Source organism: Myiozetetes cayanensis, unplaced genomic scaffold, assembly GCF_022539395.1.
Source record: "Myiozetetes cayanensis isolate MyiCay16 unplaced genomic scaffold, myiCay2020 scf6-25, whole genome shotgun sequence".
Classification (NCBI taxonomy): Eukaryota; Metazoa; Chordata; class Aves; order Passeriformes; family Tyrannidae; genus Myiozetetes; species Myiozetetes cayanensis.
Genome location: NW_026087853.1, coordinates 20,040,395 through 20,057,703, shown reverse-complemented (window position 1 = coordinate 20,057,703; position 17,309 = coordinate 20,040,395). Strand labels below are relative to the sequence as shown.

Sequence of the window (17,309 nt, the reverse complement as noted above, 5' to 3'; positions counted from 1 at the left end):
GCTAACCCAGATTGGGCTACAAATGGAATCTAGGCCCAGATCAGAGATCACATTTTAATATCTCGGCTTGCCCTGAGTTACAGATCTATTGGTGGTGACGTGATGGGATCATTAGTCCCATTTTTTACTACGAGGGTGTGGAGTAAGAAGCTGGTGAGGACAGGTGAAGTGAGGACAGGTGTGATTCTGTTTTCCTCTGACAGTGCCAGTGCTGACATGGGTACACAGGAGTTAGCAGCACTGCTGAAACAGGAAGGGTACACTGAACATTTCTTTATAGTAGTCTGTGATTTAGCACTGGATTATATGAATAGTTGCACTTGGCCATTTAAATTAAAAGTTGCAACCCAGCTGGCTCATGAAGACTTGCATGACCTATCCAGGCCTGTATGATTATCAGCACTTTCTATACTCCCTTGTCTGGGAAAAAAATGTGAAAATTACTGGATTTTGGCAACTTTAGCCACCCTTGTTTATCCATGACACATCAGGGAACAGTGGCTTCTCTTTTCTTGGTAACAAACTCACAGATACTGCCTTTTGATAAATATTTACTCTCTGTAAAAATATGATAGATATAAAATATGTAAATATATATGTGTGAGTAAATATGCAATGTCAACATTATATACAAATATATTTGCTCTGGTAGGTGAGATGTGTTTAGCAAATATATAACCATGAGATTTATTTTTTGTCTGTCCTATTCTGTTGTTTCCCTTGCTGTTTTGAATTTGACATGGACTGAGGCATATCACTGGCTCGTGCTATTGCATGAGCAGTTTGCATTTCTCAGTAGAAAATCAAAGCCAAAGGGCTTAACCAAGCCATTGCTGGTTGTATTGTTGGTGGTTTAAGCTTTGCTTTGTGCTTTAGCTGTGGTGTGTCTGCTGTTTTTCCCTTGACATAGTGTTTTGTTGGGTTTGGCTGCTACATAAATATGTGCATTTCCTTGTTTTTCTAAGTATGGCCAGTGACATATTTTTCTGATTTTTTTAATGCTTTCTCCTTCTCTTCTCTTTTACCTTCTTCATGATGGATGCCCCTCTCGTTCCTCCTCTTAACTGGACGCCATCTTCCTATCTGTAGGTAGAAGTAAAGGTAGAGATTGCATTCTTTCTAAGACTTCATTGCTTGTACAATGTTTTTCAATGGACAAATTGTATTTCTATGAATGTGTTTCATATTGGAAATTAATGCTTTTATTTTTAAGTCTCTTAGCAGTCTTTTGTATTGGATTATGGAGGAAATATTTATTAAGATGAATGCTTTGAGGCCTTCTTAAGAGATGTTATTTTCTTCCTGTTAATACTAAGTATGGGTGGGTCAGTGTCAGGCTGTCTGTAGCTGGTGATGCTGGGATGCAAAGGGACTGTCTGTTCAGTCAAAGACAGAGCCAGAGGCCAGTAAGCTGATAATGCTGACTCTTGCACTGGAGTGATGCCACTACTGCTAATTTTGTACTGGTATTGGTGGAAGCGGAACCTGGGCTTGTCCACCACCCTTCAACAATGGAGATCTTGTGAACTATCATTTCTCTCCCTAGCTCTGCTTCCCATCCTTTCTGTTAGTGCAAAGGTGTTTTTCAAAGAGAAATTGAGTTCCAGAAAGCTGCAGAGGAAACAGAAGTGATCAGCACTGCTAAGCAGACAGGTGCATTTCCTTTGCAGCTCAGTACAGCACAGGGCATGCAAGGCTGTTCTGGGGCTTGAACTTGCTCTTCAGCACTTCACACCTATCTTAGGCATGCAGAGGGCAGTCATCCATCCCTAATCAAACTGTCAAAAAGGCAAAATGCTTCAAACCTGCTGTGGGTCTTCAGTTCGAGTGGAAGGAGTGTTGAAAATTAATTGATAAATTATAAGCATGGCTTGAGAAAAATCTTTTTTTTTTGGTCCTTTTTTTCCAATGAGATAGAAAGATTAAAAGGTTTTGTTATGCTGAGGCTTACTCAACAAATACACTGCTAAAGAATTGATCTTTTGATCAGCATGGTTTGAACATGTTGGAGGATGCTGGTTGTGTCCATGCTAATAAGATATTGGAGAATGAAATGACCAATTGTGCAACTATGAAATTGGGAGGTATTCAGAGCTGTCTTCTTAGCAAGAGGTGAACATCAGAACATAATAATCACATATATACACCGTAAAAAATACGAGAACCTAATGGTTCTAAGCACATCATACAAAATGTTATTGTACCTCAACACAGTTATTATAATTCAGTTAGCTGATGTATGGCTAAGTGTGATTTAAGGGTCCTTGTAGATCAGGTCAAGTCCTTGTATAGTGTAGCCTTAGCTCATGTTACTCCCTGCATTTCTTGGGTGGCATTTGTGCTGCGGGCCAGCCTGTGTAGGACTAAGCTAGAAGTCTTTTCCAAGGCAAAACTCCTAACTGAGAGCTGGCAGGCATGAGGATTATAATATATAGTCCACAATTAAGTCATATGTACTGAAACTTAATTTATTGTGCCACTGAGTGAAAATATCATTTCACTTCCCAGCTATGTGTAGTTTTTTACTCCAGTTATACTGAGTGACTTCATCAGAGAACCATCACTCTGTGTGAAAAATGACATTGCTTTCAGAGGGCTCAAACTGTAATTTTGAACCCACGCATGGCCTTCAGCTCATAGAGAAGGTGGTACCAGACCTCTTAATGATTGCATGGAAGGTTCATATTTTTTTGACATTCTTGTAGTTTTTAGTAAAAACTGGCAACAACTCTGTCTCATGCCACATATGGAGCCAAAGGATGTGATGCATTTGATTTAATTTTGGATATGATGTATTTGATTTCATAAAATCTCTTCACAACATATAGTAGTATGTGACCTTGCCTTCATAATTTGAAACAAGTGTTTTGTTAGTTGTTTTCACTGTAGTAAAGAGACTTCTTCTGCATCTATAATTTTTAATATGTCCAGGAGATTTTAATTTTTTAAATAAGTTCCTGGAAAGTTCAATAAGATGCAGTGTAGGTGTACTGGGGTAACGGCTGGAGTAGTTGAGATATGGAAGAACACCTGGGTACCCCTTGCATTTTAAGAAACTGAGCGTATATGCATTGTTTGTGTTTTTATTTGATGTATAGAACTGGTTGTGGAGGTGAGGTAAATGTGTGATGAGCAGGGAGGACTTCTATTTAGTTTGGCATTAGAATTGCTGAATACAGCTTATCTTCTGGAGAGGTATTGACACTTAAGGAAGAATTATATTAAGTTTATTTCCCTAACACTCCCCTACAAGTAAATGATACCAAAGGAAATCATAAATATCCAACTTTAATTTGCAGTTGTACGAGAGTTATTATGTAGTCATGTTCTTCCATATAATTTGTTCTCTTGTAAACCTTTGTTAAGGAAATGATTATTTGCCTTTTTGCTACCTTTCACCATTGTCTTATGTATGCAGTCGGTTTTGTTTTACCATCGCTCTTGGTTTGGATCTGACTTTTTTTGAGATTCATGTCCCTGTTTAAAATTGTCAGTATTCCTAATGGGAATTTGCTCTTTTCGGTGAATGAAATCCTTTGTCTTCTTGAAGGCAGTAGCAAAGTTCACATTGAATCCAGTGAGCCAAGAACCCAAAGAACTGAAAAGTCCTAAATGTTTTCTTTGATATAGAGAATGACAGTGAGGTATGGCTGGTTTCTGGATGTGCACAGGACACCTCTGCAGCAGCCATGCAGTCTACAGATTGCTGATTCTCCTCTAAGGCATGTGGGTCCTTCCTTGTATCAGTAGCTGTGCTTGGTGTGAGAAACAGTACAGTGGCACACTCATTTTCAGTATGAAGAAGGTCTTTTCTTCATTCTCAGAGAGAAATGAAAGACTACTCACATATTTTAGGGGTGGGACATTTTTAAGTGCATGTTGTGTAGAACAAAGGCTACTGCATATGTCCCTTTGTAATAATCAGCCTTACAAGGTCAGATTATCTCCCTTGGTCCTAACTGCTCTTAACCCAAGTAGGTTTTTTAAGTCTTGGAAGGTTTAGCGTTGCTCTCAGAGAACAGTGTGAGGTTCTTATTTTTTGAAATTGTTCAATAATATTGATCTGAAGGTAATGGCACAGAAAAAATGAAATAGCATTTGTGAGCTTGAATAGAAGGAAATGACTGGACCTTACTGATCTGGAAAATAATTTCAGGTTCTTTTTCACCAGTAATACCATTAGGATATGTATTGACTTGCTTCAGAAATAGTGTGGCCAACTGGACTAGGGAAAGGATCATGCCTCTGTACTCGGCACTGGTGAGGCTGCACCAAAAGTACTGTGTCCAGGTCTGGGCCTCCCACTACAAGAAAGACATTGAGGTGCTGGAGTGTTTCCAGAAAAGGGTAACAAAGCTGGTGAGGGGTCTGGAGCACAGATCTTAGGAGGAGTGTCTGAGAGAGCTGGGGTTGCTTAGCCTGGAGAAAAGGAGGCTCAAGGGAGACCTTATCACTCTCTACAACTACCTGAAAGGAGGTTGTAGCAAACTGGTAGTCAGACTCTTCTCCCAGGTAACAAGTGGTAGAACAAGGGGAAATAGCCTCAGGTTGCACCAGAGGATGTTTAGACTGGATATTAGGAAAAGTTTCTTTATGGAAAGGGTTGTCAACATTGGAACAGGCTGCCCAGGGAAGTGTTTGACTCACCAGTCCTGGAGAAGTTCAAAAGACATGTAGATGTGGTGCTCATGGACACAGTTTAGTGGTAGACTTGGCAGTGGTGGGTTAATGGCTGGACTCAATGACCTTAAAGGTCTTTTACAACCTAAATGGTTCTATGGTTCTATGTGAATAAGTCCATCTGAATGGCCAAGAGTTTATGCAAATGTTGAAGTCAAGCATCACTAACAAATTCAATCATTTGTGCTCTATAAATGTCTAATTATACAAGGGGAAAAACAACACTACGTTCATCTTGCCAACCTTGGCAGTGGTTTTTAAGCTCTGCTTTGCCCTGTAAAGTATCTTAGTATTTGGGTTTTAAATGTGAATATTGTATGCTTTTGTTTTCTACACTTAAAAGTATTAAGGAAAGGACTCCAAAATATGCATGGTAGTGGATTTGTTTTCCTTTGGTGGGAAAAAAATCCTGCATTCTTGTAAGGATGGAGACTTTTAGTTTTAACTTTACTCTTAATGACTGTTTAGAAAAATCAAACATTTTATTTTATGGTTAGCAAATACTTAATCTGCAAAACCTTTTGATAAAATCAAGACCCCTTGAATGAAGATGTCATTCTTCTGAAATGTTTTTGTAAGTAGATTTTTGATGCTGGCTTCTTATTTTATTTAGGGAAGAAAAAAATATTTTAATGTAATTCATAGAAGTCTAATTTGTGATGATTTATAATTGATGAATATTGGGGGACATTTCTGGAAGGCATTCGTCCTATTTCTTTTTATTCCAGAGGTGATGACATTTTCAGAACATTGGGGAATGAGGTCACTTAAATGTTCAATATCAGCTAATGCAAAGGAATAGATGTCTTATTCTTCTTTTTATACCTCTTTGTTATATATTTATGAAGGCAAACATATGAGACATTAAATAGGATATTTCTGGTAAATTATTTTCTGTTTGTGCATGTGAGCATGTGTGTTTACAAATAACGTAATATGCATAAGATATTTAATAATGTGTTAAGTATTTTTTAGTTTATAGGTAACTATTTTTTCCTTGTATGTTTTCTTTCTATCTTATTTTAAAACGGTGTCTTCCTGAAGTGTGAATAAACAGCTGATTCTTCGCTGGCTTTTGTTTGCATTAAGAAGAATGATTCCTGTGACAGTTAAAGGCATTGTGGTTTCCTTGTGTGTAAACAGGAGCTAAAATACTGTCATCTTAGGCTGCATTGTAGTCTTCTGTTTTCAGTGAGGCTCAAGTTTCACTCTACCCTAAGAGAGTATTTAATTGATATCATTGAAAGCCCTTCTTTTTCCCTTCCCCTGTTTTCTTCATTTGAGGCATTCAGTGTTGTGCAGAGGTGCAGAGATAGCAAAACAGGACACATGCTTTGTAAAAGGCAGGCTAATAGCACTGCTGATGGACGTCTGATTTTTAAAGTGCTGTATCTTTCATTAAAATTTACATGTAAAGTAAGGGCAAGCACAGTGACATGAAAGCTAATGCAAGTTGCACATCTTGACATAATAACAATCACAAGAAACTGGAGATCCCAGATGGCAGCTTGGCCTTTGCCATCCTTTTAATAAGCTACTAACTGCTAATTATTGCACTGTTATGGGCAAGTTAATTTACCGTTGACTCTTAAAGAGATATTGTGCCTTTTCCTGGCATTTAGCCTTTTCAGTTTAGATTTGAGAGGTTTTTTTCCTGCAGGTTGGAGTCCTTCCAGTGGACAGTAACAAAGAGGCAAAGAAGCAGAGAGGGAAATGTAACATAATAAGCAATGTTTTCTTTGATAATAGCAGAATATAGGGTTGTGGGGTTTTGAGCTTTTCTAGGGCATGAGTTTGGAGCTGAAAAGAACACCAGCATGTGTATTAGATCTAGGATTTAGGTTTTGCATTTAGCAGAGTTAAATGCAGATGTAGTATTATAGTTAAAAATAAATAAAATGTCTTTCCCTTAAACAACTGAAGCTTGAGATTCTGAAAATAAGCTAAACTAGAAATAGAAAATCAAAATTACAGGTTCATTTCTTTTACCAGAGATGGTTTGAAGACAAAATTTCAACTCATAAATCTGAAAGCTATTTAAAAATGTCCACAGTATGTTTGGGAAAATTCTTCATTTTAATGTTACTTACCTGTATTTGTTATAATACAAGGAAGGAGTTGTTATCTGTAAAACATAAAATTTTTTAAAGCGATCATTTTCTTCTTACACCTGAAAGGGACATTCAGTAATGAGACCAGAGAGGAGTTTTGATCTAAGAACCTATTTAGGAATGAAGGAACAGCTGCAGTTTAAATGGACTCTAATTCTCACAGTTAATGCTATTTTGCCAGCGCATGATTCTCTGTGATAACGTTTGGGAGGAGTGTGGTGGGTAATAGCTTATTTCCTGTGCTTTATGGTAATGCAGCAAAATGGTGATAATGCCATCAGGAACTGAAATAGACCCTGTTACACACATCAGACAGCCCTGCAAAAATAGGAAACCCTGTGAAAGAGGGGAGTTTCCTGTTTTAAGGCTCATTGTGGCCTTCTCTGGACTAAAGTGATAATGTTATGGTATTGAACAGTTTAGAAAATATGTGCCATGTAACCTGGATCTTATACATTAAGAATAAGGGATTAGAAACAGCAGCCTTATTTGCAGCGCTTTACCAGCTAATAAATATTTTGACTAGAGATTACTGAATACATGCCATGCAAATGGTTGTAAAACTATTACTGTGAAGAAGGTCGTGCTTCTTCAAATTGTCGAATATAACGCACACAGTATCGTCTCTGTCAGTTATTAAGTCATGTCTAATGGTGCGTGATTTTCCCCACATCAGTATTCTGGGTTTTCATTCTGATTTTGGCAACGCACATCTTCCTGTGACCTCCAGCACCTTTCATTTATGTGGCTATACGCATCGCTTTCATGGAGCTAGAGCTCCTTCTCATGCTGGTTTTCATTGCCACATTTGTTTCAAGAACCTCGATAGTTTTGAGTGCACATATCCAAATAGAAATCATTACTGATGGGCTATGAAATAAGGGAGGATAATAGAAAATTCCACAGCAGAGAGCAAGGAATCATGTGTGAACACAGCACTCACAGGTTGCAACATACTCATTTGTTTTCAAAGCTTTTTTGTTTTGAAATTTATATTACTGATGACCTATCCTGCAACTTCTTGTGCTGAGTCTATTGTGTTCCCTAAGCTGCCAGAGAAGCCCATAGAAATAAACGGTGTTTTGCACCTGGAAATGTGTTGTGTACCTGCAGGGCTAAAATCCAAAAATTCTGTTTTAGAAGGATTTTCTGTGAGATGCTGATCTTGTACTGGGTACGCTTTTTATACTGAGAGGTTTGATGTAACGGTATTTAGAGGCATATTTTTCACTGCTCTGAAAGGGTTTTATTATGGTACAGCTGATACTGAAGCAGAGGAAATGCACTCATGTAAAAGAAATAGTGCAGGGAAGAATCTCGCTCTGAAATTGTTCCAACACTAACCTGAGAGATTCTGGATCATTCTCACTAAATGATGGCCTCAGTTCTCTTGTTAAAGGCTGGAAAGCATTTAGTAGAAATGGTTCTTTACCAGCACTTGTGTGTGGGGAAAGGCTTTAAACAGAACTGGTACTTTTAGAATTTGTGTACACAGTTGTCACCGTTAAAAAAGTCAGTAGCATTTGCCAAGCAGTACCACACAGTGGTGCCTGAGATATCACCTCCTCTCCTACAGTAGAGCAAGAAGATGGTATGTAGTATTTGTAGGTAAGTGTTTACGATTTGATTCTGTCAATTGCATGCATTTTAATCGAGCTTTTCTCTCAAATAGCAATTTGACTGGGGATCTCCTTATGGGTCAGAATATTTCTAAAGCAAAACATGATTCCTTTTAAGTGACCAGATTCTTTTAACTGAAGACTTTAAAAACGATTTCAGTATTTGTTCTAAAATAATATAGTTTTCTGATTGTTCATTGTTAGTAGTGGTAACAAAAATGTATAATTTTATAAAATAATTGTATTTGAAAGGGAGCTGTGGTCTTATTAGGTACAGTGAATCATATTAAGCCAGTGTTATGAAGCACACACCTTATTCCCCTAATTACTGGTATATTAATAATGACCAGGTTGATGATGAATGTTCTGATCACCAGCTGGGATCAGATAATTACATTTGATTATGTAAAGAGTTAGTTGCTATAAGCCTTGAAATATTAAAACTTGGCTAGAATAAATATCACTGAAGAACCTTTGTCTTTTACATGTGTATTCAGCTGCCAGTTCTCTAAGCAATTCTTGGTTCACTCGATAATGTTGGGAATCAAACTGTGAACAGTTATTTTCCAGCCCTGTGAATGTTGATAAAAGGATCTTGCATAGCTGCTGGCTTGTCCTGTGAGGGGAGAGCACATTGCTGCATCGCAGCGCAGGGATTACAGGCTCTCTCTTAGCTCTGCGTTAAAGATGTTGCAAGCTTTTGTAAAACCCAGGGCAGCACCTGGATCGCCGTGTATTTGCATTTCCCGGCTCTGACAAAGGGCACACACATTTCAGGCACCAGTGCCTTGCAGGACTGGCCAACTCCATCATCCAAATAATACATTTGTCTGACCATTTTAATATTTATTTTGGATAATTTTACTCTGCAGACAGTGCCAATGAAGTCTGCAGGCACATGGGGCAAGCTGCTCTCTACATATGTTTTATCTTTCAGTTTACCAAATTATTTTCCCCCCAGAATCTGTTCAGTTCCTAAATATCCATTGATTTGTCTTTCCCCTGTTGCTAAATTGCTGAAAAGACACATAACTTTTGTTACTTGTCTCCTGAAGTACTGTTATAAAGAACACCTTCTGGCATTGATCATCTGCAATTTGAACAGAATAGCATTTTTGACACAATGTGACAGACCATTTATGCCAGATTGTGGAAGAAGTCTTTGCCTAAAGTTGGAAAAATCAAAACGTACAGATTGTAAGACTGTCTTTAGAAATAACTTACTATGCTTTAGGTACTCAATTCCAGGCTCAGCATTTCAATTCCTCAGTCAATTTTATATTACTAGAAATGATACTAGAGACATCATTAGTAATTCTTCTTTGCTGCATTCTTGTACTTTATTCTTTCTCTCTATTGACTGCATCTTTAAAACAGATGTATTTTACAAGAAATCTGCTATGCTGCACTGTCTGTCCATAATGCAACGAAATATATTGTGTGGAGGATGTGCTTATTGTATTGTCAGCCAAAAGTATGACTTTTTTTCTGTTAGTGCTAGTTCCCTTTTATGGCTAAATTTTTTTTTTTTTTTGGTTGAGGGGGAAGAGAAGAGTGGAGATATAATCTCAGATTTTCTTGAGTTTTGTCTTCTAAGGTACTTTTATTTAAACCAGTGCAGTTTTCTTGCTAATTTTCTCCTTCAGGTGTTTGCTATCAATCTGCTGGGTTAAACTTTGTGCTATTCCATCGGGCAAGTTTGGTAAATGTTGATCAGTGCATGAAATCAGTTCTTAAATGGTTGCAAAATTGCCTTCCTTCAGACTGTTTTGATCACAAGGGCTTTCAAGTGTCAAAGTCATTTGGGGAACTAGATAGATAAAATGCATGAGCACTAAGCTTTTTCCAGGATAGAATAAATAAATGTGTTTTCTACTGCCTTTGATAGTGATTTGTAAAAAATAAAAAAAAGAAAGGCAATGATATTAAATATTTACAAGAGTGATTTAGTTGTGTAATCTTGTGCTATGCATCCCTGTTTAACAGTGAAATCAGCTACTGCTGAAGTAAATGCCATTAAACTGGTAGTGCTGTGAAGGTCACTGCCTATACAATGTCAAAGCAATTTATAGAGAATAATGATTTTTGTCAGCTTTCCAATGTACCAATGTCCCTCCTTTTTGTCTCCTTTTCCAAAAATAACCGAAAATAAATTTATTTCAGAAATCACTTTGTCTCTCACTTTTCCCATCTGACTGATTTTGGAGCTTGAAACCTCTTTACAAGTTTCCATATTGATGTGCTCAGTGGATAGACACTGATTTCCTTCTTTCTGGCATTGAGCTTGTTACAACTCTATTTTCTGGGATTTCCACTTGGCCATTTCTCAGCAGCTCATTTTAAGAGATACTGAGTTATGACCTCCACTCTTATGAGTGACTGCTTTTCCTTCTCTGTGCTATTTCCAGCCATGTCTGTCTGTGAATCCCCTAAAAAAATTCTCCTTGTTTTGTGTGCTGATTATTTGTCATCAGCGCACATGTAGCATGTTGACAACCCACCAGCCTCCTGAGCTGTTAAGTGTGTCATAAATACTTGGAGTACATTCCTGAAAAGCATCATACTTAGTGGGGAGGCCTCAGAAGTGAGAGGGGTGTCCTTGGCTCTGCAGCTGCCTTTTCTTGTGAATTGTTGGGGCCTTTGTGCCTCTGTGGCAGTGGAGTGGGGACAAAAGCCCTTCAGCACCGCACAAGGAGGCTGCTGCATTGACACTTACAGAGTCCTGAAAACAATGCACAATGAGTACAAAGCATTATCATTCAGCTTCACATTCATCCAGTAAGAAGGTTAATTATTTGTTTTCCTTGTTTTACAGTTGAATAAGCAGAAGCACAGGGAGATGGAGAGAGCTGGAGGAGAACAGGCAATAAATGCCAGAGTTCTCTTGTCCATTCCTGTTTCTGTAAGCAGCAGTGCAATCTGTTTTATAAACCACCAAATAACTTGCTGGTTCTACCAAGGGCTCTCTCAATTAGATTCCACTTGCTAAAGCAATACTCTATAAAGATTAAAGCTATATTTATCTATTGATAAACACATACATGATTGCAGAAATAGCAATCATATTTTAAAAAGGGAACAACACATATTCTCTTTGAAAAAAATCTACAGAATTAAAAAAACCTATCATAATGCAAAAGTGCCCTGAGTGTGCTGTGTAAGGATTTTGTTGGGGAGCACACAGAGGCAATGTGGGTTTCTCCTCAAAGGCATGAATTTTAAGGACAAGTATAAAAGAAGGAGGGCACTAAAATAATCAAGGAGTGTAAATCTTTTTTCAGTTATGAGTAAGAAGAATGGATATATAGCATCAGCAGTGGAAAGAGGGAAGGTATGGAAGCTGAAGGAAGTGCAGTAGAAACATACATACTCTTTTCTGGGATGAGTGTCTCAGAGTAAGTGGTGGGAAAAGAATCTACTGTGAACACTGGTCTTCTGGACAGAATGAGGTGGGAAGATAACACTACAATATTTTTTGCTGAATATCAGGTAGCTGGTATTGGTAGCTAATTTTGGTTCTTTGATTTTTGTGACATCTCATTCCATGATGCGGTAGGAGGAGACTAAAGGCTACATTTACTGACGTAGTTTTTCATGGCCTTCCCCTCCAGGCCCATTAGCAGACCTTTCATATGTTGCGAAAGGGGCTAGTTCAGCAGGGTGTCTGGAATAGATGTGTATGAGCACGGTTAAAACAGGCCCTGTGATTTTCTTTGGTCTGTTTGATCTGGTTCTTTATCTCTTTTTATGCAAGTCTATGATTAACACAGAGTTCTTCCCAGAATGCTGGCAATTATCTCACAGGTGAAAGGATTAAGAAAGAGCAGTGAGAATTACACTGGGATTAAATAAGACTGCCTTTGGAGTGTGTTTGTGGATGAGGGATTTTTTTTTTCTCTAAGCAAAGAGAAAGGAGAGAATCTAGCTCAGCCTTCAGGTCTCTCTAGGGAGGAAAGTAATACCCTTTAATATGGAAAAGTAGCATCTCAGCTTGGGAGGAGGTCATGCTGAGAAAGGAAAGGTAATGTTTAGGTACAAGATTTAGAGTCCTCAGTTCAGTTCTTGGTTGCTCTAATTTTGCTTCAGACTGTTCTGATTGCCCACAGTGAACTTCAGCCTGTCCATGTGTGAAATGGAAGTGGTGATAACTTTCCTGCCTTCTGTTGCATGAAACTAAATTAATTACTCTGTAAGTGGGCTAGGTTTTGGGTAGTAAGTACAAAAGAAGAAGAGTATTCTTCTCATGCCCCATGCTGTCACACATTCAACCACATGATGTCAAATGTGTTGTGTTATTTCAGTCCCTCTCTTACTTCTCCCACTGAGTAATGAGCGAGGCAGACACAATGCTGGAAAAAATGGGGGCTCATCCCTCTCTTGGGATGAGAAGATAAGTTGTCCCATGGGACTGGTATGCTCAGACTCCGTAGGGGCAACACAGCTCGCAGGCTGGGTCATGCTGCACCTTATTTGCAAATGGTCCTGGAGACTGGCTTGTGCTCCTACAGACCTGGCAGATGTCACCACTAGCAGGAGCCTGGACTTCGGGCTGCAGCCCTGGGCAAAGAGTTTAGTTCACCTTTAGTCCTGTTCTTCACCTCTTCTGATTCTGGCACCACTTGGGATAACAGTGCAGCACTGCCTGAAGATCCCAGAGAAATTGTACTTTGGTGCTGAGAAAGCAAATAATGCCAGAAAACAGGAGAGGGATTATGGGATTGGGGCAAAAACTCCAGCAGGTGTTCTGCTGAATGTGTGCATGATGGGAACAGTGGCATGCAGGGTTCATGCTAACCTCAGTATTGCTGGAGAGGCTTAGGTGTTTCTCATAAAGATATAGCAGCTCTACTTTCAAGTGAAATTGAGTTTTTACACACAGAGCAGTTTATTTTTCATAGAATCATGTAATCATAAAATAGTGTGGTTTGGAAGGAACCTTTAAATGTTATCTAGTCCAGCCCCCCTGCAAAGAGCAGGGCATCTTCAACCAGATGAAGTTTCTCACAGCCTCATTCCAACCTGACCTTGAATGTTTCCGGGAATGAGGCATCAACCGTCTCTCTGGGCAACCTGTTCCAAGTGTTTCATCACCCTCATTGTGAAAAATTTCTTCCTTATATTTAGACTAAATCTACCCTCCTTTAGTTTAAAACCATTAGGCCCTGGCCTGTCACTATAGGCCCTTCTAAAATGTCTGTCCCTGAGACTAATTAGTTGCAGGTTGTACTACTCAAATAATAGACTGGAACGATATTCTCTATTCCTACACAGGGTAGTTGAAGCCAGAGACAGGCAAGTTAATAGTTAGGGTGCTAATTTCCCACCTTGGGGCTGTATCTTGCCTCTGTTTGCTCTCCACTTTGCAGCTGCATCTTTTAGGAGTCACTGCTGGCTGCTCCCCAAGCAGCAGCCGTGGCAGCAGCGACCGACAGGCAGCTAACGTATTTCACCCTGGTGTGACACCTTCTTCAGAGAAGTGACCAGGGCAGAAAGTTTTTTTGTCCTACCCTTGCTACTACTCTGACTTCATGTTTCATCACTGTGTGTGCTGTCCTCATTCCCTCAAGTCTTTTAGCTCAGTTCTTAGGGACTGCAGTCACAACAATGGCTATGACTGTATGGTCTTTACCCTTCTACATTATGTGAACCAAGAAAGAGCCACTTAATGTTTGATGTCATTGCTTTTGTGGTGTCAGACCTTACTAATTTTGCTCTGGTTCTAAGCTGGAGTAGTTTTGCCCTTCTGTCATTAAAGTGCACATCACTCTGGACCTTCAACAAGTAGGGTTTGTTGGGACAGCAGAGCTAAAAACAAGATACACTGGCAGAGCTGTCAAGAGAAGTACCATGAAATCACTCAGAGCACTTAGTATTTCCCACTTAAAAGAAGAAGATAGTGAAGGACAGAGACTACCTGATTTTCCACAGAGATACGGTGAACTACTAAGGCTGGGAACAGAGCCCAGAGACTCAGATTCCTGTTGGTACGGAGCTACAGGGCTTAGTCCACTCTCAGCAGAACACACTAGGTACCACAAGTCACATCAAAGTCACATTTAGAAGTGAGCCTAAGCAATAATATTATTCTTACACAATGTAGCATTTGCTTCTGTTACATTTTCTTCATCTTTCACAGGCATCTAATATTAATTAAAAAGTCTCTGCATTTGAGACACTGGCTTGCCAAGAAATGGGGAGATTACCTTTCGTTGTATATAGAAATTTCACTTTGTTAGTAGAGTATTTTAAAGAAAGGAGGGAAACACTGGAAGAACAAGACTGATTAATAAGTGTCTTATTACAAGATTGTCTTTTTGCTGAGCTGTGTATTTATTACATGGCCGGTCTCTAGTTACAGGCTAGCTAACTTGCCTAGGTTCAGGTGTTTACTTGGTGACTGCTGGGATGCCACATGAACAGCTGTAAATAGATCCAGTTATTCAATCCACTCATAAAAATGATTGTAGGTCTCCAGTCTTCCCAGGTACAGTGTCTGAGCCAAAGCAGGCAGCAGGCTGTCCTTCGATCTGACAGAGCTCTCTACTGCTGTCGGTACAACTGCTACTGCTGGAAATGTTTAGAAATGTTAACGTGAATTTCCAACAGGGGCAAAACAAAAGCATCTGGAGGCAGTTGTCACCATGGGGATGGGACAAGGAGTGTCAGAGACTGCTCTTTTATCCATTCATGGTACCCCATGCTCTCAAGTGTTGGCATGGTGGCTGCTCAGAGAAGGAAAGCAAAAATTCCTCTTGTTCTCTCACAAGGCTTTGGAGATTGGTGTTTCCTCCTTCTTAAACCTTTCCCCCACTTTTCTGGCATTATTTCAAAGAAAGACCTTTAAGTACACCTTTCCTATTATAATTTCCAATGTCTGAGACTCTGAAGTCTACGAGATATCTTTGTGCTGTATAAGATGATAATGAAATATGTAAAAATTAGCCAAACCCACAGACACTGGGACCATCAGTCTTTTGTTCTGTGAGGCTGTCAAACCTTTCTGGATTTTTCTAATAGTTGTGGCACACTGTGTGTGTGCCTTAACTGTATTACAATAGTATAACTATCATAACATAGACTCTACTCCTTTTCTGCTCATGTTTCTTCTGGTCCTTTATATTATGCTCCCGAGAATAAAAAGCTATGGCAGCTTTTCAACAGATTCTGTGCATGGCTTAATTCTAGTCCTTCACCAAACAATTGCACGAATTAACTTTCAAACTATTTCTTAAAGGCCTTATCAGTCACTAATAAAATAATGGAAGTAATATTAAGAATAATGAATTTGTAACTATACAGAGTAACAGAACCATGAGCAATTATCAGCAATATTTAATAAACAAAACTCATAGAAGACATCTGATTACTTTTGGACTCAGTTACAAAATTAATGGATGAAAAGGAGGCAGTGGTTGTGATATATCTAGACTTCAATGTGTTATTTGACAAAAAGCCCTGTATAATCTTACTTTAAAAAAACCCCACAATTAAAATTTGGCTTTAACATGAAGAGTTTTCTGAAATCAATTAGTAATTCAAAATGCAACAGCGTTTTCATGAGCTGAGAAGGCTAGACAAATTGGAAGTTACTGTCATTTCTGTCTAGTGCTTTTCTTAGTGATAACAAAGAGGGGAAGAAATGACATATTAATGAAATGTGTAGATTTGAGTAGAATGGGAAGAATTGCAATCCTCAGTGTGGATAGAAAACAGCATAAATGTTGCATAAGTGCCGTGACATCCTTCCTAAAGCAGTAGGTGGATAATTCATCTGTAAAGAGATCTGATAAGCTGCACCTAGACTAAACTTTTAAGGACCTTAAATACTGTAAGATGGAGATATGTAAAACAATTTGTAAGAATTTTGAAAGGGCTTGATGATTAAGATCATGCATGACTTGATTATGAGGGAACAGTGAAAGGCCTAGTATGTATGCTAGGACTTCATGCTGAGAAAGTGGCAAGATGTGAAAGCTGTCTCCAAACACATACAGAACAGAAATGAACAGAAGAAAAAAGAATTATCCTGGGGTTGTCCCAGAGGAATTACCTAGAAGGGGTACTGCTTAATCATACAAAACTATTCTAGGTCCAGTATCAAGAGGGAACATTTTAACAGTGAGAACCATAGCTTATAGAGTACTTTACTGTGTGAAAAGATGTGAGCCACTGACTTTTGACAATTATATGGAAAATAAAACATTCTTGGCAGCCAGTCTTTCTCTTCCACACCTAGTGAACGTAAGGTGGCAGCTTACAGGAGAATCACTTAAATCTTTTCCCTTTTCCAAGGCACAAATATACCACAATATAGATATTTAGATAGCCTTCATTTTCCAGAGGCTCTTTATCTGCTCCATGTTGAAATCTTATGTGTGTTGCTCTAGTTGATGTCTGTATCTCTGATGGAGCAATAATCTGTTGTTATATCAGCTAGCAATATAGTCCATCAAATGCAAACAAAATGCTTTCATAAAGGAAACTGGATGGTTTGCCATAGCTGCATTAGTGCTAATGCACTACCAGGTCTCTTTTTCCTTTTTCCATGTGTTAATTTTGTTCTTCAGTCTCCCCATCTCTTCTAGCTTAATTACCCTCCCCAGACTAGAGGCTGCTGCTGCCTTTTGGCTTCATTACCAGCTTTCATTTTCATTAAGAACCTTGTGCTAATGGACTGTTATAAAACAGAGTCATCACTGGCAGGTGTTGCCAAATGACTCTCAGCATGATGGCATTTCTGTGCAGTGGAGCAAACAGTCTGGACATTGGATTCATGGAGCATCCAAGGGCTTACAATAGAAGGTGAAGAGAGATAAGTTTGGTGGATGATTCCCATTTGTCCTTTTCTTTCTTACCAAATGCAAGCTTCTCGTCAGCTAAGTGACCTATGTATGCTTAA

At 38.8% G+C, this 17,309-nt stretch overlaps 1 protein-coding gene across 1 annotated transcript in view; it reads left to right on the top strand.

Annotated features, from left to right (window-relative positions):
• The window catches only part of NRXN3 (neurexin 3), a 996,573-nt gene that overhangs the window by 101,448 nt on the left and 877,816 nt on the right, over window positions 1-17,309 (top strand). The window contains exon 5 of the mRNA XM_050335880.1: window positions 1,090-1,101. Within this exon, the coding sequence (XP_050191837.1) occupies window positions 1,090-1,101 (12 nt within the window). The remainder of the gene's footprint in view (window positions 1-1,089; window positions 1,102-17,309) is intronic.